This window comes from Pistacia vera, unplaced genomic scaffold, assembly GCF_008641045.1.
Source record: "Pistacia vera cultivar Batoury unplaced genomic scaffold, PisVer_v2 Contig301, whole genome shotgun sequence".
Lineage (NCBI taxonomy): Eukaryota > Viridiplantae > Streptophyta > Magnoliopsida > Sapindales > Anacardiaceae > Pistacia > Pistacia vera.
In genome coordinates this window covers 517860-541315 of record NW_022196115.1, presented here as the reverse complement: position 1 = coordinate 541315, position 23456 = coordinate 517860, and the positions used below count along the sequence as shown (strand labels likewise).

The 23456-nt window shown below is 36.0% G+C and overlaps 3 protein-coding genes and 1 pseudogene across 3 annotated transcripts; 3 read left to right on the top strand and 1 right to left on the bottom strand.

Moving 5' to 3' along the window:
• The first annotated feature begins 227 nt into the window (after window positions 1-227).
• Window positions 228-1109, top strand: LOC116135633 (annotated as a pseudogene).
• Window positions 1110-3750: 2641 nt separating this feature from the next.
• LOC116135562 lies at window positions 3751-4400 on the top strand. Its single transcript, XM_031421272.1, has 2 exons — window positions 3751-3931; window positions 4050-4400. The coding sequence occupies exons 1-2, from the start codon at window positions 3751-3753 to the stop codon at window positions 4325-4327; spliced, it is 459 nt and encodes a 152-aa protein (XP_031277132.1). The 3' UTR covers window positions 4328-4400.
• Window positions 4401-7608: 3208 nt separating this feature from the next.
• LOC116135650 (late embryogenesis abundant protein Lea5-like) lies at window positions 7609-8661 on the top strand. The gene is made up of 2 exons (XM_031421366.1): window positions 7609-7711; window positions 8313-8661. Exons 1-2 carry the CDS (start codon window positions 7638-7640, stop codon window positions 8542-8544), a joined length of 306 nt encoding a protein of 101 aa, XP_031277226.1. The 5' UTR covers window positions 7609-7637; the 3' UTR covers window positions 8545-8661.
• Window positions 8662-11226: 2565 nt separating this feature from the next.
• Window positions 11227-13203, bottom strand: LOC116135636. Its single transcript, XM_031421349.1, has one exon. The coding sequence runs from the start codon at window positions 12967-12969 to the stop codon at window positions 11698-11700; it is 1272 nt and encodes a 423-aa protein (XP_031277209.1). The 5' UTR covers window positions 12970-13203; the 3' UTR covers window positions 11227-11697.
• Window positions 13204-23456: the final 10253 nt, after the last annotated feature.

Genomic DNA, 23456 nt, shown 5'->3' with positions numbered 1-23456 from the left:
GAAAATATCCAAAGATAATGTAAAATATCAAAACCTTCTTGTATACACCAAGAGTGTTTATCGTTCCACCCATCATCCTGTGGTCAATATTAAGTTATACTAAAGGAATGACTTTCAAAGAAAAAATTCAATTTTTTTTTTTTTTATAAATTAATACAACAGAAAGGCTATCAATTGGATCCACTCCGAAATTAATTACAGCCCAAATTCTCGGCCCATTTTTCTTCTCCTAAATGCAGTCGCTTGCACAAATAAACCCTAACCCTAATTTCTGCTCTCTGCTTCTTCGGCGCACCAAAACCCTTCCATTTTCAAGGTCTCTCTTTAACTTCCTCCTTGTTTCTTTTTAGCTTGACTATCCAACTTTATTGTTTTCGTTTTGATTTCCACGTTTAAGTCGAGGGTGTAGGTTAAGATGAGCAGAGGAGGAAGCGGAGCGGCCACTGGGGCCAAAGGAAAGAAGAAAGGAGCAACATTCACCATCGATTGTGCAAAGCCGTGGAGGATAAGATCATGGACATCGCCTCACTCGAAAAATTCCTCCCCAGAGCGATAAAAGTTGGCGGCAAAGCCGGCGCTCTCGGTGACTCTGTTACCGTCACACGTGAGAAGACTAAGATCACTGTCACCTCAGACTCCAATTTCTCCAAAAGGTACTCGTGTTCCTTAAAGAAAAGTGTGTATTTTCGTTAGTTTATTTTTGGTTTTTTGATACGAACAAGCGCTGTGTCATGGCCCTTTTGTAGGTACCTTAAGTACTGACAAAGAAGTATCTGAAGAAGCACAACGTGCGAGATTGGCTTAGGGTAATTTCGTCCAACAAGGACCGTAATGTTTATGAACTCAGATACTTAACATTGCTGAGAATGAGGGTGAGGAGGAAGATTAAGTTTCTGATTCTGGGTTTTTTTTTTTTTTTTTTTTGTGTTTTTCTGAATTTTCGTAATCGTAGAATTCTTGTGGTGAGATATCGGCGACTTCCTATTTGTTTAGGATTGATTTTCTGCTTTTTGGAAGTTGACTATATGAAATTTTTTGTATTGCTAAATCACATTTATAGTTAGTATGTTATCATGGAACTTTATTATTGATAGATTTTCTAAATTGTGATAATGGTATGCTATATGGTTTCATCATCGACTGCTGTAATTCCTGAAACTGGACCACCGAATCTTCCTGCACAACTTTTGCCTTGCTAGGGTTTGATGTTGCGAGCTTTCTAATTGTTGCTGTGTTGAATTTGATGTGGTTATTAAACTGCATTAATTAGAATTTGGAGTCTTACGTATTCTAGAGGTGTGCATTTAGATTCACGGTGTTGGGTCCTCTAATAGATATGATTTTATACAATTCTGTGTCTGTCCACGCAGCTGCAGTATAGTATTGTGATAACATTGTATTAGTCTAATACATTTGAGTAACTTCCGAAGGCAATTGCCAGACTTGTCCCATTTTCATTATGTCTATGGTCTCATGATGAAGTGCGTCCAAAAATATAGAGTTATATTAGAGCTCAACATCTTTGACCTGCAGCCACTGTGCTAATTGCATGAATTGTGGTCTTCCAGCCAGCATGTATTTAGAAGTGCTTAAAAGCTATCTTAATATAATATTTTATAGCTTACCCTCTTTCAAATCTGTATCTTTTGTCAATTATGGACAAGTCGTGCTAGATTTCTTCAGAAAATGGAAAACGCTGTGGTCCTACCGAAGGCGTAGTTGCTTTTGATTCATCTGCAGGTAATGTTGAAACCTATATATAGGTCCCAAAAGTTGCAGGTACAGGATTGATCATCTTGTGCTTGGTTTATTCAAGCAAATGTCTTATTGTATAGTTTTGTATTTCCCGTTTAAGCAGCAGTGAGGGGCTTTGCTGTTATAGCTATATAGATTTGGAGCCTGTGTTCAAGCATTGCTGTTAGGAAGAGTACCGGATGAGCTTTAAGAATATGTAAGCTAGAATAAATTCAGTGAACCCGAACTCATCTAGTATTCACTTAGGAATCTTATTTTCTATGCAAAGATTAAGGACCACTAAACTTACAAGTAGCTTTGCAAAGTGAATCAATTTTGGAAAGCAATAATTTGTGTAGGATTAGGGTAAGTTGTAGAACAAGTCTTGCACAAGCTTGTTATTGTAAAACATGTATAATGGTGATGCATATATTTTTGGGGGTTGAAGAGGCAGTGGCAGTTTCCAGCCAAGGTAAGACTAGGACAGGGAAGCCCCATAAAAGTATTGTGTTTGCTTGGGGCATGGAACATCATTTTAATGCCTCTGTTATCAAGACCGGGTTTCCTTCCAATTTGTTATTTTCTTATAATTGTTGTTTATTTAAAAAGCTCATTATGATGAAATGGTGTCTTTTTGAGGTTACATACTAATCTAACCCTTAAATTCTTCAAACCCTCCAAAGATCTAGTTGAACTTTGGAGGCTTTATTTATATTATTAGTAAGGAAAGCTCCATTAACTTGGAGGCAGTAAGCTCATATGATCAAAGCCGAATTTCTTAGGAGGACAAGGGCATTATGTTGGTTGGCTTACCATAAGTATTGCCGCATCCTACTTCCTTAGAAAGGGTTAATTTGATAAAGAGTAGGCCTGAGGCCGTGGTCCCGTGGATGCTTGGGTAAAGTACTTAAAACTGCTGGGTATGTTTTAGTTCAATCGTATTCCCTGTACTGAAGTATACGACTTTACAATAGATTTTGGAGGAAAATGTATTTTCTTTAAATCTCGAAATTTCCGATTTCAGTGTTTGACAATAAGCTTGATACAAAAATTTGAGCATCTTTAATTTTCAGCTATTTAGACAAGATTATAGTGTTGACTGTTGAGGCTATAGCTATGTTATCTGCTAGAACACCAACAGTAGATCACCCCTTTTCTGAAAAAAGCAATGTCGTCTCCTTTTATAGCCATGAACGTGAAGAAATGATATAACTACTCGTCACAATGTTTTTTTTTTTTTTTTTTCTAAAACCGATTATGATATATGACTAGTCTTTTCTCAACTGCTAACTTAATGAAATCCCATTTAACTCGATCTTTCATATCTTTGTAAGGATATTTGTTTTCTTCAGCTAATTATAAAGAATCGTGTACCATACCAAATTCAGTTGATCTTTGGTTGTTCAAGGAATGGAGCACAATAAAAGCTATCACATCATGCAACTGGCAAGCTTATTGCCCGCAACCAGAAGCAAATCCCAGTTAGAAGTGCAGAGGATGAAAGGAATTTTGGAATAGAGAGTCAAAAGACTAGTAAACTGGCTTATAGCTGTATATGTATGGACCAAACTGAGACTATCTCCACTATATCTATGCAAGTAGCAGTAGAAATTTCAAAGGATTTTGTGTTAACGCCAAATCTTCATATAGGTGTGAAAATATACTTCACCATTCATTCATATATCATATAAGAGACAGAAGACTTACTAATGCTACAAAGCTCTTCATGTAGATGAAGCCCACAAAGAGTGGCACGCGTGCTGTAGCTAGAGCTTCATGACAAACTTCAAATTTTGTCTTGGTTTCTTGACTTGCATATTATCTTTGTTGGACTCACATATCCTCTGACCAGAGAGGCATTGAAAGCAATGAAGTATTGAAGTCTTAAAATCCTTCTGCAACTTGCCTCTCTCGACTCCTATAAATAGGTTAAATGTATAGCATTCTGCATGCAACTCAGTTCACCGTCAGAAACAATCCAACCTTCTTCATTAATTTATCACTATCCTTGGAGCCATGGCCTTGAAATCATTTCTCTTCGTTTCCCTCTTCGTTGCTGTAGCGTTAGCCCCTATGGCTGAAGCCCAACTTGGGATCATAGGCGGCCTCCTCAATTTGATTCATATTCAAGGGACTGTCTATTGCCCTGCCAATGGCAATATTGGTGTCAATGGCACAGCAACCCCAGTTTTCCAAAGTAAGTTGCTTTTTTTTTTTTTTTTTTTTAGTTTTTAATATAAAATTAGCCCCATTTCTTGTAATTGTATAATCATTTCAAGCAACTGGTGAAACTGCTGTATAATGTATTGTTTTAGATGCTGGGGTGCAATTGAAATGTGGAGGAAATGTTGTTTCGACTGCAAAAACCAATGGGGCGGGAATATTTTCCATAGTGTTGGACCCTCTTCAATATTTGCTCTCTACACTAGTAGCCAACTGCAGCCTAGAGGTTAACACGCCTTTAGAAAGCTGTGGCGCGAAGCTTCCGGAAGTTGGGACGTTGCTGTCACCTTTACTGTCCATTGGAAACACTCTTCTTGGCTTCCTCAACATCGCAAACCTCGTTCCAGCAGGCTTCCAATCTGTCCCCTGAACTTGAGGATGATCCTAATCAACATTTTAATCACCACTTCTGCTTTATATGAGTAAGGTCGTTATGCGATCAAAGACTTCTGGTCTTTTTAGTATATTTGTTGGCGCTATGTTGTAAACTGTAAATTGCCTCTGCGATTAATGGCGAAGCAAATCAAGTTTCATATTCATATCCTGTTGTGTCCAACTCTAATAAACAGACTCATAATATAATATATGACTTGATGAGAAGTTGCGAATTGTAGTCTTAATCCATAAATACTAGAATATATTATAAGAACCTTAATGTCAAACATCCAATAGTTTCTTTATGCATATAGCATTTTCACGTTCCAATTGCTTCAGGATGTACCTGAGACATTGTGGAAGACTTAAATGAGAAAATCTACTAATACTAGTAGACAACTTGGGGATGTACCACCAGAATAATTAAGCATTATCATTTTACCTTCTTGTCTTGTTTTTTGAGCTGCAAATGCAAAATCTCTCCAAGAAAAAGTGATGAATTTCAATGTTTAAAACAATCATCAACATACATTCTTCTGGTTGTCTGCAGTCTGCATCACGCTTGTTTAATTTCCAAATTCCCGCTAGGCGCTAGCAGAAGCAAAAATCCAGTTGTAAGAGAAAGGGGCTTGAAAACAGGTTGAACTTTATATAAATGAGGGAACATATATAAATGGTAGTTTTTGAAGTAACGAGTGAGATAATATGGGAAATTTCACAAGTGGGACAAGTTTTCTTCTAGGTGCAAATACATGCTATTAAGTAGGTGAAGGACCTTTTTCTTTTTCTTTTTCTTGATTGATATATAAGAAAGATATTTATTATCTCCATCACAAAATCTATCATCTATCATGGTCCCCTTCTTGTTATCATATTGTGCGGTAAATTCAGAAATGATAATTCCAAATAAAAAAAAATATAGTTTTAACTTTGGCAAGGAGATATTATACGATACAAACTCCATAATTGAAGTCGAGGATCGAGTTCATGTTATGAGGATTCAGTGTTTATTTCTAATTTAAACTTGTAGCGGGTGTTATATAAACCCAATCCTAATATGTTTTGAGGGGACAACAAAACATACACACATAGAAGAGCAGTTAGGCTGAGAAAGAGAGAACTCAAGAGAAAACTTGAGATAGCTATGTGGGGGCGTTTGGTTGGGGGTATTAGAGATTACTGGGATTAAGTTATCTTATATTACTTGATTACCATGTTTGGTTGTCAAGTCATATAAGATACCGGTAATCTTCAAATACCAATAGTGGTTATTATTGGTAATATTTGAGGTAATCTGATTACCTCCATTTTCTTAGGTATTCTAAGATCACCAGAGTTATCTTTTTTGTTACAATTCTATCCCTTATTAATAAAATTTTAGGATAATAATGCCTTTATTTTTAAATTTTATTACATGAATATGGTTTTTACTATTTCACCCAAATTAATTAACTTTTTAGACAAAATTACCCTTGAATTCAAAACAAATTACAGCCCACCCAAGCCACCACCCCCAGTCACCTGTCGCTGGTAACCACCGCCACGGCCAACCGCCGCCGCTTTCGAAACAGCGCAGGGAAGGCCGAAAATGGCCGATATGACCATTTCGGCCAGATATTTGGATGGAAATGGCCAGATCTAGTCAAATTTGGCTGTTAACGGTCACGTTAGTGGTGTTCAACGGCCATCGGTCTAGCTGTTGACAGCCAAATCCATCATCGATCTCACCGTTGACGGCCAGATCTGTCAAGTTTGGCCATTTTCGACCAAATCTCTGGTAAAAAATGTCCATACAGTGCACGGAGGCCATTTCCTGCCTTCCGTGCGTAGTTAAGTTGCCGGTTTCTGGCGGTCGATAGTGGCTGGGTTGGTGGGGGTGCTTTGCTGATTTTTCAAACATTTATATGGGGTTGTTTTTGCTAAGTTTTTAAATTAGGGGGGTTATAACAATCCAAATAATAATAATATTAAAAAAAATATAATAGTAATATTTAATTAGAAGATAATTCAGTAATTTAAATAACATACCTACCAATTTATTCTTCCCAACTAAACATATTAATATAATATACTTACCAATTAACCAAACACATTTTCCTAAAGATTTTCAATAATCTTAAAGGTAATCTATCTTTTCAGCAATCCAATATTCCTTGAACCAAACGCTTTCTTTGTAATCCAGTTTGCAAATATGCTCAATACATTATAGTGAATGTTTTTCATTATAAACAGTCGAACCATTTTAAAAATCGTCTTTTATTCTCTGTATTTTATATTAAATTATTGTTCATATATAATTGTTTTATTCTATCGCTGATCTATCAAGATTAAGCAAATATCCAACATGGTTCTAACGCTATCAATCATTTACCTCTCATACATCAACAATCATATAGTTTCCATGGATAAGAATAAGCAAATAATTAGAGGTTTCGAGGTGATTAACAGAAACATTCACCAAACTAAAGCGAGTTAATTAGTGCAAATGACTCACATCACACTAAACAAATGTTAAACAGACGTCTGGCACAAGCAAGATGACTCCTCAGTTTCAAGTCTACAAGAAGGTTCGCGTAACATGCGCCACGTCGCCGTCATGATTGATTTGCACCCACCAATATCATCCTAACCAATCAGAAATGCATGGACGGTCCTAAATCAATGCCGGATTTGTGCCCCTGCCCGCCCATATTTTATACTACATCGCTTTTTGTCTCTTGTAAACGTGGAGCTTTATTTACAGTACCTAGCCGGTTAGCCTCCATCCATGTGCCACACGTTTGCCACAATCATTAAAGCCGAATTATGGGACTAAGTCATGCAACTTTATTATTCTTTTTTTAAAATTAACAAAGCCACGTGTCACGTCGCAGGAAGAGTAGTCTGTCCAAATACAAAACAGTATCTTTGTTTAACCCCAAGGTTGTCAAGAAAGTTTGATGAAGAGGTTTTTTGGTAAATTACTAAGTCTATATATTGATTGACGAAAATATCCTCATAGAAGGCCCAACCCAACCCAACTAGTCGCCTCGCCTCTTCGCAATGCTCATTTTTCTATTATTATAATAATAAACGACAGGTGAAACAGAAACCCTAATCTCTCTCCTTCTCCTCTATATATTAGCGTCGAGAAGGGAGCGGCCAGTTAGGCGCTAGCTACTGCAGGAGTCTTCTTCTTCTTCAGATCATCCGTTCTAAGGAGATTTTGCTTCTGCAGTAGCTATATCGTATTCAAATAAATATTTAATATATATTATCTCTGGTGTTAAGTATATATATATAGCTTGCTACTTACTGAATAAGAAATGGCTCGTTCTCTCTTCCATGCTAAGCTTCTTGTTGCTTCTGTCGCTGATAGTGTCTCCCTCTCTATCTCCAGGTTCGTCTACAAAACCTTCTCATTTGTTAGCTCCTCTCCATCTCCATGTACAGAAACCTCCACTCTTTTCTTACTACGCATGCTTTTGTTCTGATCTTATATTATCAGCAGTTTATATTCGTCTTGTGATCAAATCTTATCAGAATCTTGCGTTCCGATCAAATATGAGATCCAACTTAAAATTCAAACTTGGATTCTCGCGTGCAGTTAATTCGTATACAAAAGTTGACAAAGTTTGTAACTCTTGTTTACTCCGGAGATCAAGAGAAAGTATTGACATCGACGGCAAAACCAGAATTAGAATTTTTAACTATTATCCAACCATTAAAACAATTGCCAGAAGCATGATTGATTGATTGATTGTAAATCCTCAATGCTTATAAATTCACTGTGCAACAACACGCATCAATTTACCACTAACCTGTTACTTTTTGGCATGCCCAATGACCCTTTAATTTTAGCTTTACTTATAGGTCAAGTTAGCGCCATCAATATTTGTGCACCATGTGAACAAATATTTAAATATTTTTTTACATATCTTCTTTTTACACAAGAAAGCATGATGTATTGGGAAATTAACTGTGCTTGTGGTGATCAACAGGAGAGGTTATGCGGCGGCGCCACATGGCGTGGTGTCGGCTAGGGGACGATCTAGGAGTCATATGATGGAGAAAATGGACGTGAGGACCGCGATTCAAGAAGAGGCTGGGGCCTCTACGGCTTGGGCCCCGGACCCTGTAACCGGTTACTATAGGCCTGAAAATTCCTTAGCCCAAATTGATGCAGCTGATCTTCGAGCAATGCTATTGAACCACAAAGTCAGGCCCAACTAGAATAGAAGCTAAAGATCGATAAACAGCATGCGGTCACTTGCTACAGTTATTACTTCTTGTTGAATTGTTGTATTGTATCACTCTTTTTATGAAACTAGTGTGGTTTGTTTACTTTAACCTTCAGCGCAATCTATTAATTGTTTAGTTTATAATTGATGGGGAAACTTCACTGGAAATTGTCATATCCAATGAATTCCTGAACCACGACCCACCGCTGAGCCACTGGACACAAACCAACATAACTTCCTGAACTTGACATTCGAACAAGTTTCAGAGGCCTCTTCGTTTTGGGCCGTCGACCCAGTGACGGATTACCATAAAATTTGATGCAATGGAGCTTCGACGATGCGTTGAAACCACATACTGAGGTCACAAGCTTGTTAGATACATCATTTTGTCACTTAACTCCTATAAGTAGCTGCATTGTTGTATCATGATGAATATCAAAATTATCCAGTTTTCATCCTCTGCAAAACCTCAGATTTGAAAGCTGAAAACCAGAACTTTGGGTATAAAAGTGAAGGATCATAAAAGACCACAGGTCAATATCCTCTGACAGTAAAAGTTGTTGGGAAGAACTGCTTTTTTTCTCGTCTTTTTGCAGTTTGTATGCTAATACAAAGCCCCATCACCATGTGCCTTATTTTATACCTTCTGTATCATATGTTTCAACAATAGTAGAAAATTTTTCTAATATTGGAAACACCATTGGCATATTGAAGGAAAATTTTGACTAGAAATTATAAACTCCAAATTGTGATTTTCGATGAATTCCTCAACCACACAAACCAACATAATTTCATCACCACCTTCAGTCCTGTCTCCTACAACTACTTTGATCAAAGTCTTTTCTTCTCCTAAAACAAATTTCGAAAGAAAATTTAGACCCGGCCAACAAGAAAAGGATGAGGAAAAAGAAATTGTCAATTCTTGGACCAACAATACATGACCGGGGCCAAGCCAAGATTGGGTGAAAACAATAAGTCATGTCAGGTTGTTTCGAGATTGAGTGACGTGAATGGGGTACTAAAAAGTGATTTAGACTCCAATGTTAGGCTTAGCCACAAAAATAAATGAACCAATTTGTGATGTTTAAATGGCGTATATGGTGAAATTAATCACATCAAATAAGGTGCACGAATGAGGACCTTTCATGGTTGTTACGATAATGAATAATGAAAGCTAAAGCGTTTGAACATGATGGGCCATTACAATTGTCTCAAATCAAGTATCCAAAATGATTCCGATGTTGATTATAAGTTATAATACAACATACGCTACACTCCTAATTTGTATTTGTATGTATGCTTGATCACTCTTTCAAAGATTAGGTTAAAAATGTCATCATTCTTATCGTTTCCTTTTCTTTATCCGAAGAAATCTAGAGAGGATACTCGATCTTATTGAAAACGAAAATCAAAAGTTGGCTTTAACTATTCATTTCAATAATGGTTTTGTATATAATCTCCCAATTATGGAGCTTATGGGTCCTAATCTACGTCTAATGATATAGAATAATTGGTTACAATTTTATTATTATTATTATTATTTTTATGATCGAGGGTTTTCGAACCAGCTTATGCACACCTTAACTAATCTCCCGAGACCCTGGAACTACCAATCGGATAAGAGCTTCAATGGCTGGAACAATTAGCAATTGAGAAATGAATCTAACTCATGACCTCTTGAATAATATAATCAAAAGTGTTTATCGAACCACTCGGCCACTCAGAGATAGTTAATTAGTTACAATTCAAAGATTATAGTGTTGTTGTAAATAAATAGCCGATAAAAGTGAAACCTAGATGTCAAAGTGAACTTTTATTTATGTTTACAATCAACCCTACAAGAAGTATTAAATTCATTAAGGAAGGGTCCGTATAGGCAAAAAAGCTTTGTTAATTGAATGTGCATATAAAGCAAGTCTTAGACTCTTCACGTGCATATAATTTCCTCAAGAAGGTTGAAATGAATCAAACAGCCATTAAAATTTCTGGTCTGTCCATTTCAACTGTAATTTCACAGCAACTAAACTAAACTAAATTAATTGATAATAACCATAACCTAATACTGTTTACATATGTTCAAAAGGAGAAATTCAATTAGGGGAACAAAAGCCTTTTTGGTTTCGAAAAGGTCCAAAGGAGATTTGCCCCTTCCCAATGCTTCAAGAATCTAAAGCGAAATAAAAGGCTTTGAGTTGGAGCGAAAAAAGGAAAATCTAAATTTAGGCTTGTGGAATGGATTAAAAAGTGAAGCTATAAATGGGTCCACAAATGAATGATTTGTGCCAATTTACACTCTGCCCACAACCACAACAGAAGCAGCTTTTTTTCCCATGTCCCGTAGCATTTGTGTACTTTCTCCTTCAGTCTTGCCTTGCGTCCCTATCATATATAATTTTATAGATCTTTTCTCCCAAGCCTTAAAATTTTCCGAGTCTTCAAAGAGAGATTGATGCATTTTTTGAAAACTCAGAAGGGTAGTGCAAGAATATTCAAAGAGTTAATTGTTTAATGGAATTGGGACCATATTTTGTGAAGAAAATTACCAAACATGTGAAGAAGTTTTTGTAATTCTAAGAATTTGGGTTCTTTGCAAGATGTCCAACACCAACAAACATGTGTATGCATGTGCACAAGTGAAAAAAAAAAAAAAATTTAAAAATTTATTCTAAGGAAATATTAGAATAACACGTTTCTTTGGCATAACATCCAAGATACAAGTTACAAAATAAACACTAGAAAGATTAAAGAATACAGATTGATAACAAAACCCCACCAAGCAAGTCACAAACAACATAATGAGACTAGTCAACATAATAATAAATCTGCTCCTTCCACATTCAACCAGTTCATCATGCCACCCTGCAAGATTCACTTTGGGATTCTGGTAGTAGTATTCCATCAGTGCATGCTAGCTAAGCTTAGCTGATCTCAACCCACCAATAATGGTGGAAAAAAGACCAGGCGAATATCTAAAAGGAAACACAATTGGCAAATAGAAGAACAAAGCAATTACAAAAGAGAAAAATAGAAAAAAAAAGTGTAGTACTACTGATGATGAACTTAATAAACACAGAGAATTAAACAGGTAATAAAATATAAATTATCCAAATATAATGTATATCCCAAGACCCCAAATTTGTAATCTTTAACTTCTCACAGCCAACAATGAAGGAATGGCTGCTAAATTTGGGGTAGTGTTTTTATTTGCAGCTTCTCTGATGATATGATCTCTTTTTCCATCCTTAGAAGAGGGCTTGCTGAAAGCTCTCATGGGACTGGCAAAAGCCCATACCCAGCTTTTACTTCTTCCATGAGCAAGATGGCATGCACCAGATGTTGATTTCCCATTCACATGATCTTCTGCAGAGGATGAAACCCAATATGATGATGAAGATGATGAAGAAGATGAAGATGTCATGATAAACCCACCAAAAATCCCACCACATTTAACCCTTTCTTTCATGTGAGATGAAGTGGCGTTCACCTTTTGTTTACCTTCTCTTTGAGACTCCACTCTTCTGAGAGTGCAGTCTCCAAAACCTGTAGAGATTCTTTCAAAAAAATCCCCAGAAAAACTCCTGCTTCCACATCCTACAGATCTGGATCTTGACACTTTACGCTCAAAAGATGAAGCTGAGGCGGTTGCTTGACTGTTGGGACTATCATCTTCCTCAATGACAATATCACTTTTCCTTGAAAGGGAAGATCCCAAGCATCTCTCTTTTGACTTCACATGAGAACCATCTGTGGTAGTTGATGTTAATGTTGTGATCTTATCCATTTTCTTTGTGGTGTTTGACCTTGAAGAAGAAGAAGAAGAATGGTAAAGAAATGACCAAAACCCACGCTTTCTGGGGCTAAAATCTTCACCATCATCAGTAGTAGCATCTAAGAAATGGCCTCTTCGTGGAGTAGCAGTGGACTTGCTTCTCTTGAAAACAATATCCGCCGCACGATCTGATGATGCCACCATGATTTTCTTCTTCTTTTTTGCTAAAAGAAAAGGGATCCTGGCCCGCCTTGTATAATATTCTTGATGATAATGACGATCATTGGCAATATCATTTCGACTACTTTTAGAGGTGGGAGTGGGACGAACAGAGAGAGAAAGTGAAAGAGAAGCTGAAGAAGAAGTAGCAGTAACACCACCATTGACAGAAGAGGCAACACCACCAATGTCAGATCTAAAAGAAGGAGAAGAAGATGAAGAAGAAGAACCACGAACAGGTAACGGAAAAGATGAAGAAACCAACTTGCCGAGCTTTTCTTGAAGACAAAAAGCACAGATCCCACCTGGATTGTTTCTGTAAGGATGATCACTGCACTGCATACCATCTCCCATGTCGTCTTCAACAACATTAACACCAACACCAACTCGTCCTCCACCTCCAACCCCTACAACTTTGATACCTTCCATTGTTAAAAACAAAAAAACTAAAGATTCTAAACAACAAATCTTTTCCCTTGTTGCCTTTTTCTCATAACTAGATTCAATGGTAGCTTTTTAGATAGCTTTGTTTTGCTTTGCTTACTCTGTGTGTGGGAGGAATAGACAAAGACTGAGAGAGAGAAATGGGGAAATGAAGAAGAAAACAAAAGAAGGGGGAACAGATGGTCAGAGAGTGCAATTGAGTGAAAATAAAAATATGGCATTCAAGTTTTATCAAGTAATGGGAGTGGACTGAGAGAGGAGAGAGTCCCCAAAAGCACGTGGAAGACTGACTTAACCCTAAAAATATTTAAAAACAAAATTGGTTATCTTTATATATGTATATATATCCCAATAACAAGACAAACAAAACCCTAAATTTTTCAGACCCATCTTTGCATTATTTTATTATCTCTTACAAATTTCCATGTTAAAATGAGAGAAGAAGAAAAGCTTCTGCACTACTAGATTCCTTCCTTCTCTTGCTGGTCCCTTCCCTGCTGCCATTAAAATATATATTTTACATGCCTTCTCATTTTTAAAACGGTTCGTGTCCCCTTTGCTTTCTCTACTGCTTTTCACCGTTTTGTTTACTGTACTGTACTATGTAATGCTCAAGGCAGGCTTAATATAATGGCTTAAAATAAGAGGAAAATTATGACTCCCAAAGCATAAAGATAGTTTGGTGAAACTTTTAATGTCAAAATTTTAGCTAGGTTGGTTGAAGCTACAAGTTAGCTTTAATTTATTTATTACCCTTCATTTATTATTAAATATCTTCATTTAATATTTCTAAATTTAGTTTCGGAGCTGACCCACATCCTGAACTTGGTTGCAATTGTTCACAGGCTGAAAATTATACAATTAAATTTATAATTAATGTTATCTAAAAAGCTAATTAAAAGATTAAATAATAAAGTTGAGAAATTCAAAGGACATTGTCTATAGAAAATTAGAAATGGCCCACTGAGGAAAAAAGTGACGGATATAGTTTAGCTTGTTATTGTTTGCTAAGTTTACTCCAGAAGAGGTGTGGAGCCAAAACACCTGCACCTGGTTGCTCATAATGTTTCACTGAGGACCCCCCTCATGTTTTTGTTGACTATCCCTCTTCTAAAACCAAACCATTGCCCTCACAAAGGGATAATAACAATTTCGTCCCTAAGGTTTGGGTTAAGTACCCTTTAGTATTATAGATCTTTTTTGGTAAAGTTTTGGTCCCTGCAAGTGCCAACCAATAGCAAAAGGGATCAAAATGTTATACTGACTGTCGGATACTGATAATAGGGACCAAAATGTTACTCAATAATACTAGCTTTACAAACATCTCTCACTAACCTTATGTGGCAGTTTGCAATTGGTTTGATCAGACAGGACCAATTATTGGATAGACAAGACTCATATAAATTGATCAATTGCAAGCCGACACGTGGTATTTGTGAAAAGTGTTTGTGAGTGTAGTATTACTTAATGTTACTACAAGACTGAATTTTTTATCCCAAAACCTCAGGGACTAAATTGTTATTTTCCCCTCATAAATAAAAATAATCGTAGGCTTTTTTTTTAAAAAAAAAAAAAATCACAATACCAACAAAATTTTCAGGTTAAACATTTATAATAATAAATTTCTTCCTCTTGACACGAGAGATCCCACGCAGGTCCTGCCAACTGGAGAATACAATCTTGTGTCATAGAGATAGAGCAGCCAAAGTTATTGATTTTCTCCTTTATTTTATTTTTATAATAATGTTTCTTCTATTCATAGCTTTACAATTTTTAAGAGGCTTTATCGTATTTATAATTAAGAGTATGATTTAAGCAATACTTTTTAAAATTTATTTTTTATTTTTATTTATTTTATAATCTCTGGATTTATTTTCTATCATTTACGGGGGGGATACTAGCTTGTGTTCGCAGTAACATACGGATCTTATCTTGTTATGCTTGATGGCTTGATGCCAGCCGTTGGATAAGAATAGGGCTTAGTGATCTTCACTCTTTTGTCCCATGCGACACCCCCGTGAAGCTACGTGGACTGTTTTAATTTGATGGAACTTACGATGTGTACGGTTGTTTTGAATTGTTATCTTGTTGTTACTGTCAATCTAAAACCACACTACATCACATGATTAGGTGGTCCGTTTGTGATGTGTCCCCATCCGTTGGATTTTAGTTGATCGTCACTTCCAAACAGACGAACCCAATGAATTAATGGAATTCCTGTTTTTCTATTCAGCCATCCTAGCCGTTCATTCTTCCTCTTATATCGCTTTCATCCTTGTCATACGATCTAATTCAACGGCTCTGGTAATCTGAGAAACTTGAGGAAACTGTTTTACCAGAATTATTAACTGGTATAAGTTACAGGACTCTGTATTTATTTTAAATAAAAAATTTGGTTTCAGAAAACTTTGGATTCTAGAAAGTTAAAAACGAACAGGCATGGATCTGTTGGTTAGATTTGTGATTATGTGGAGATTAAGACAAAACATAGTTGATCAGCCAGGGATGCCAATTAATACGCAGATTAATTACCATTTTTCTTTATTTTCATGGCCAGTTCAGTATCCAGCTAAGTTTTATACTCTGGGTTGGATCCATAATTGTTCTTCAATTAAAGGTAAATATAGATTAGAGATCCCCTTTAAATTTGGGCTTAAGACTCTTTTCTTTTGTGGTTTGTCCAAAGCAAGCCCACGAAAGTGAAGTCCTGTATTGGACCAACTCTCCTCAGCTCAAGATTTCTCTTCTCTGCGTGACTCCATGTGTCTTTAATTTCTGCAGAAGGAGTCTCCAATTTTTTGCTCATCGGTTACTGTATTTTGGGTTGACAGCAAAAGGACATACTTATGAGAGCTCAAACAGTTCAATATTTTGCCTTCTAAGAAGGCCTACTACAGAGATTAAATTTAGAGATGTCCAGGCCATTTCCAAAACATATTTGCAACACTAATTTATGTCTTAGAACAGCATCGGAATTGTAGAATGGAACATGCAAGAACATTTTACGGTTAACAAGATCGAGATGAAACATATGAGATGCAAAGTTTGTGAATCTAGAAAGGAAAATGAGGACATTGTCATATTGAATGGCCAAAAGATACCTCTAATATAGGCATAAATGTCATCTTGTGGCAATCATCCATGAATTTATACCCAAGAAGATGATTAACACAGAACAAACATTACAAAGTACCAGGGTCTGATTAAGCTTATGCACACATACAGAAAAAGGCATGAATTTCAAACCCTAAATGAGAACCAACAAGTCATGTATAATTGAGAAAGAACGGTTTATGCAACTGATATTTCCTTTTGCGAGGTTCTGCAACTTTAGTGCCACTGTATCTTTTGTTTCTCTAAACTTCAAAACTTCAACCAGAGACCGTCTTTGACTTTCTCCAGGCCAGTACATAAAAGATTAAAAAAAAGCAGGTGTATATATATAAACAAAAATACTCTCAAACTATTATACTTCCCCCATTTCATTTTTGTTTTTTCGCCATGATCTTTCCTACTATAAATACAGTAAACCAAATTCTCTTTTTTGGTCATTCATAATGACTGAATAAAAAAACGTTGCTAATAAAGCAGCCCATGAGATGGAATCACGCCGAGACATCCTATCAAACAAACTCCTAGGATGAGTTGTTTCACCACGTTGAGCATATAACCCTTGATCATTGTACTCCAAGATGTAACATCCTTCATTGGAGCCTCCTTAAACAATCTTTGTGCTTCTTCCAGCTCATTATTCTAAGCACAACCTGTAATCATAATATTCCATGAAACCTCATCTCTCTCCAGTATCCTATCAAAAAGCTACCTAGCTTCAACCAACTTCTTTTTCTTCACAAAACCTATCATCAAACAATTCAAAGAAACTGCCTCCCGGCTGCACCTGACTTCGCGCTTGATTGATCTCCAGGCTATGGACTGAACACGTTCAATTGATTTTTAGATAAAAGACAACACATAAATGATAACCAGCAATCAAAGCAGCCCATGAGATGGAATCACGCCGAGACATCCTATCAAACAAACTCTTAGATCACCACATTGAGCATAACCCTTGATCATTGTAGTTCAAGATGTCACATCTTGCACTGGAGCCTCCTCAAACAATCTCTGTGCTTCTTCCAACTCATTATTCTGAGCATAACCCGTAATCATAATATTCCATGAAACCTCATCTCTGGCATCCTATAAAAAAGCCACCTAGCCTCAACCAACTTTTTTTTCTTCCCAAAACTTATCATCAAACGATTCAAAGAAACTACCTCTCGGCCGCACATGACTAGTAACTCTCTCAAACGGCCGCATATGACTTCGCGCTTGAATCGGTCTGCAAGCTATGGACTGAACACATTTAATTGATTTTTAGATAAAAGACAACACATAAATGATAATTGCTTATAGGCATAAAGTAGCTAATAGTTGATGATAATTATTAAAAAGGTGGTACTCTATTCATAGCTTTACAATTTTTAAGAGGCTTTATCGTATTTATAATTAAGAGTATGATTTAATCAATACTTTTTAAAATTTATTTTTTATTTATATTTAATTTATAATCTCTGGATTCTAACTCAAAATTATTTTCTATCATTTACGGGGGGGATACTAGCTTGTGTTCGCAGTAACATACGGATCTTATCTTGTTATGCTTGATGGCTTGATGCCAGCCGTTGGATAAGAATAGGGCTTAGTGATCTTCACTCTTTTGTCCCATGCGACACCCCCGTGAAGCTACGTGGACTGTTTTAATTTGATGGAACTTACGATGTGTACGGTTGTTTTGAATTGTTATCTTGTTGTTACTGTCAATCTAAAACCACACCAAATCACATGATTAGGTGGTCCGTTTGTGATGTGTCCCCATCCGTTGGATTTTAGTTGATCGTCACTTCCAAACAGACGAACCCAATGAATTAATGGAATTCCTGTTTTTCTATTCAGCCATCCTAGCCGTTCATTCTTCCTCTTGCATCGCTTTCATCCTTGTCATACGATCTAATTCAACGGCTCTGGTAATCTGAGAAACTTGAGGAAACTGTTTTACCAGAATTATTAACTGGTATAAGTTACAGGACTCTGTATTTATTTTAAATAAAAAATTTGGTTTCAGAAAACTTTGGATTCTAGAAAGTTAAAAACGAACAGGCATGGATCTGTTGGTTAGATTTGTGATTATGTGGAGATTAAGACAAAACATAGTTGATCAGCCAGGGATGCCAATTAATACGCAGATTAATTACCATTTTTCTTTATTTTCATGGCCAGTTCAGTATCCAGCCAAGTTTTATACTCTGGGTTGGATCCATAATTGTTCTTCAATTAAAGGTAAATATAGATTAGAGATCCCCTTTAAATTTGGGCTTAAGACTCTTTTCTTTTGTGGTTTGTCCAAAGCAAGCCCACGAAAGTGAAGTCCTGTATTGGACCAACTCTCCTCAGCTCAAGATTTCTCTTCTCTGCGTGACTCCATGTGTCTTTAATTTCTGCAGAAGGAGTCTCCAATTTTTTGCTCATCGGTTACTGTATTTTGGGTTGACAGCAAAAGGACATACTTATGAGAGCTCAAACAGTTCAATATTTTGCCTTCTAAGAAGGCCTACTACAGAGATTAAATTTAGAGATGTCCAGGCCATTTCCAAAACATATTTGCAACACTAATTTATATCTTAGAACAGCATCGGAATTGCAGAATGGAACATGCAAGAACATTTTACGGTTAACAAGATCGAGATGAAACATATGAAATGCAAAGTTTGTGAATCTAGAAAGGAAAATGAGGACATTGTCATATTGAATGGCCAAAAGATACCTCTAATATAGGCATAAATGTCATCTTGTGGCAATCATCCATGAGTTTATACTCGAGAAGATGATTAACACAGAACAAACATTACAAAGTACCAGGGTTTGATTAAGCTTATGCACACATACAGGAAAAGGCATGAATTTCAAACCCTAAATGAGAACCAACAAGCCATGTATAATTGAGAAAGAATGGTTTATGCAACTGATAGTTCCTTTTGCGAGGTTCTGCAACTTTAGTGCCACTGTATCTTTTGTTTCTCTAAACTTCAAAACTTCAACCAGAGACCGTCTTTGACTTTCTCCAGGCCAGTACATAAAAGATTAAAAAAAAGCAGGTGTATATATATGAACAAAAATACTGTCAAATTATCATACTTCCCCCATTTTCATTTTTGTTTTTTGCCATGATCTTTCCTACTATAAATACAGTAAACAAAATTCTCTTTTTTGGTCATTCATAATGACTGAATAAAAAAAAACGTTGATAATAAAGCAGCCCATAAGATGGAATCACGCTGAGACATCCTATCAAACAAACTCCTAGGATGAGTTATATATATCTCCACGTTGAGCATAACCCTTGATCATTGTAGTCCAAGATGTAACATCCTGCACTGGAGCCTCCTCAAACAATCTTTGTGCTTCTTCCAACTCATTATTCTGAGCATAACCCGTAATCATAATATTCCATGAAACCTCATCTCTCTCCGGCATCCTATAAAAAAGCCACCTAGCCTCAACCAACCTTTTTTTCTTCCCAAAACTTATCATCAAACGATTCAAAGAAACTACCTCTCGGCCGCACATGACTAGTAACTCTCTCAAACGGCCGCATATGACTTCGCGCTTGAATCGGTCTCCGAGCTATGGACTGAACACATTTAATTGATTTTTAGATAAAAGACAACACATAAATGATAATTGCTTATAGGCATAAAGTAGCTAATAGTTGATGATAATTATTAAAAATTATATTAATATAAATGAAATAATTTAAACATGATTAATAATTAAGAGAAGAAGGCCTAGGATTTATAGTTTTTTGGAGAAATTATACGAAGAAATTTGCAACAGAAGATCACGTGATGTAATTACTAATTATATATGAACTACTAATAAAAATGTTGATGATTAATTTCCTTGTTATTTTTGTGGCAAACAAACATCAATTACATAAGTATATTAACAAATTTTCTATGCTGAAGCAGTTGATTAAGTAGGATCAAAACACAATAAGGATAGATTTAGCAGAAATCATATGAAGCTAAAGCAATCAGTAGGTCTAAATTATAAGTGTGATCACAACGCCCTGAGATTGATAAATTTTCGAGAAAACTCGTAGATCCAGATGAATTCATGATGCAATTTTAATGGTGCATGATTGATTCTAGCTATACTATGATCGTACATTGCTCTGATTCAATAATCAACAAATTAAGCTAATTAAAAAGTAATTATCAGAAATTAATCATAGTAGGTCCATAGACGTTTTATTGAAAATTAAGATGATGATGCATGATCATATATTGCTTGGATTAATTCAACAACAAAACTAAATAAGAATCTATTATTACTAGTTCAAGCACCATGAAAACACAGTAAACCGGAAACACAAGCTAGACATATATTGAAGAAATTAGTTAATCATAAAAAGAACAGAATTACATGATGATGTTGAACGGTGTATGATTGAAATGGGATTCATTTTATTTAATCAAAATCGAAATCATTATGTTATATTATGCTTAGAATTATTATGTTATGATTTATTTTTGTTTTTGTCCCACATGGAAAAAGTAAACCTTGCTTTTCACTTGGTAGGCTATAAATAAACCCTCATTTTGTCTTTTGTAATCATCCTAGAAATATTAATAAATATAGCTTTGAGTAAAACATTTGCTTATCTTCCTCTTTTGAAGTCATAGTTATCCTTGACTTAGCCAACCAAGGTGGCCTTTTTGCCTAATCTCGCCATAGTAGGGTTTATTCTGACCTCACTATGATTGACATCCATAGCAAGGTTTCCAACCTCGCCAAGATTGGGTTTCTCAAAATGTCCCATCAGCTTGTTATCAAAGTTTTTGTTTCGTTTCTTCTTCAAGTATTTTTCCTCCTTCTCACTTTTATTTTCATGTAGCCATTATTTTACTTTTCCCTTGCCTAGTCATTAGTTTACAGAACTTTGGTTTATGACAGTGAGTAGCTTTTTAATTCATATGCATGTCTAGGAAAATTCTACCAACAAGACAATGCGACTTTAAGGAAAGTGGGTCTTAAGTGGAACCGCTTGTGACTCCTTCACTTTCCTAGGAATTTTCTTGGTGTGTATTGAGCTATAGTAGCACTTACTACTATATAGAGTTCTTGTGAATTATTTGAGTTTTATACCTCATCACCCTTACCATCTCACTACCCCTTCACCACAAAAAGCCACTAAAACCCCAAAATTGATGGAGAACTGCTTGAGATATTGAAATGGAAGAATTACGAAACCAAATAAGAGAATTACAAGAACAACGTGCAAGATAAGGAGCCACAAGAGACCAAGATCCAAATGAAGAAATCAGTAACAGCTTCAACAGTGAAGGTGAGGGCACCAATCCATTTGGGGAAAACTCTTCATCTCAAGATGAATCACCAAGGTTCTGTCGAGGGGTCGAGCAAGTGAATTGAGGATTTCAAGTTTCAAAGTAGACATTCCTGGTTTGAGGGAATTGGTTGCAATAAAATTGAAGAAGTATGCATCTATATGGTGGGAGAATTTGAAATGGTAGCGAGAAAGAGAAGGTCACCAGAAGATAAGATCATGGGAGAAGATGCGTCGAGAACACAAACGTAAGTTTCTTCCAGCACATTATTAACAAGACATTTTTCTTCAATTTCATAACTTAAGACAAAGAACAATGTCGGTAGAAGAGTATACGATGAAGTTTGAGCAACTTTTTCTGAAGTGCAATATCCATGAACTTGAAGAGCAAACTATCACTCATTATCTGGGAGGTCTTAACGTGGAGATTACAGATGTTGTACAATTACAACCATGTTGGAGTTTGATTGATGTTATCCAACTAGCGATTAAGGTTGAAAGCAGCTTGCACGAAAGAACAATATAAATTCCACTAGACAACAAGAGACTACAACAAGCCGTGGGAAATAAAGCTCAACACCCCTTTCAAATCCTAAAGTAAACACTTTCAAGCCTCCTTATAAAAATAATAAAGAGGGCGTTCTAGTTGTACTCCTAATGTTACTTCAAGAAAATGTTTTAAGTGCCAAGGTTTTGGGCTTCTCACTTTCGATATGCCCAAAAAAATTTCTTAATAAGATTGGATATTCGTTTAATTGCTTGTTTACCTAGAATCGACATTCAAAATCTGTCCATTGCTTGGACTGTTGTGGATATTGAAGTGAAGGCGTAGTTGTAGTACTAGAATTGTAAGTTCCAATTGCCTTCTTGATTCATCATCTCATTAACATCTTAATTTTAATTCGTTATAAAAAATTATATAACAAAGCCAAAACCCTAAATACGAAATAGAATAACTCTTAACCTTCCAAAATAAAACTAAAATAAAATTAAAAACCCTTCAAAATCAAGTAACTTCAGTTTGAAAGATATTGGGATCAAAAGATAATAAAATCAACAAAAGAATAGAGAAAAAAATTGATGAATTTAGGTGTAAAAGAGTAACTTCAATTTGAAAGATCTAGATCTTGTATAAAAGAGTCATTGGAGACTGAGGCAAGAAAGAGTCGTTGGAGGCTGTTTCAAGAAGCTGGATATGCTCGGTTGTTATACTTCCATAAAGTTAATTGTATATCAATGTGAAAAAGCTTTTGGGGTTTTTTGTGATTTGTAATGCCCACTTTGAGGTACGTACCTTAGTTATGCCTTAATACCCTTAGTTTTATTTGTTCCAAGGTGAAAGATTGAGAAATTAGACTTTGTAAACTTCGCCGTGGTAAAGGATTTTTGCCGTCGCGGCATTGTACACATTGCCTAAATCGTGCTTTAGAATTATAGACTTCGCCGTGGCAAGGAAAGAAGTTCGCCACGGCAATGTATGCTTTGGAATGCTGCGCCGAGGCAAAGAAAAAATTTTGCCGAGGCAAAGAACTTGTTGGCATTTTTTAGAAAATTCTAGAAAACTTCCTCAAAGGCAAAGTAGTCATTTCACCCATAATTAGTTGAAAATGTGGAGAGTGAAAAGTAGTAGAATTTCATGGAGAATGCAGTAGAAATGAGGGTATTATTGTAATTGACTGAAGGGCAAAGATGAAATTTCATAGAAAGTACAAGGGCAAAATGGGAAAGTATAAGTATCAATATGAGATATTAAGGGTTCAAGAATTGAAACCCTACCATTCTTTACTCCTTCACACGTCACCTTCATCTCTAATTCTCTCAATTCTCTTCACCAAATTTTCAAGGAGATTTAAAGGATTTTGGCTAGATTTTGGTAGAATTTTAATCCTAAGCATCCAAAGGGTTTAAGAAGAAGAGGGAATCTACCAAAGAGAGAGATTCTAGTGTGGAACTACCCAAGTTCAAGATAAGTAAATCCAACCTTAGCCTTTGATTTGAGCAATAAGGTGTGTAAAGAATTTTCTTATATGTATGTATAGGCTTGAGTATTGAGAATTGTTGATGA

Coding starts and splice junctions, on each gene's coding strand:
- LOC116135636 (XM_031421349.1), bottom strand. CDS start 12,969: ATGGAAGGTATCAAAGTTGTAGGGGTTGGAGGTGGAGGACGAGTTGGT.
- LOC116135650 (XM_031421366.1), top strand. CDS start 7,638: ATGGCTCGTTCTCTCTTCCATGCTAAGCTTCTTGTTGCTTCTGTCGCT. Junction 7,712..8,312: donor GTCTCCCTCTCTATCTCCAG/GTTCGTCTACAA, acceptor GGTGATCAACAG/GAGAGGTTATGCGGCGGCGC.
- LOC116135562 (XM_031421272.1), top strand. CDS start 3,751: ATGGCCTTGAAATCATTTCTCTTCGTTTCCCTCTTCGTTGCTGTAGCG. Junction 3,932..4,049: donor AGCAACCCCAGTTTTCCAAA/GTAAGTTGCTTT, acceptor GTATTGTTTTAG/ATGCTGGGGTGCAATTGAAA.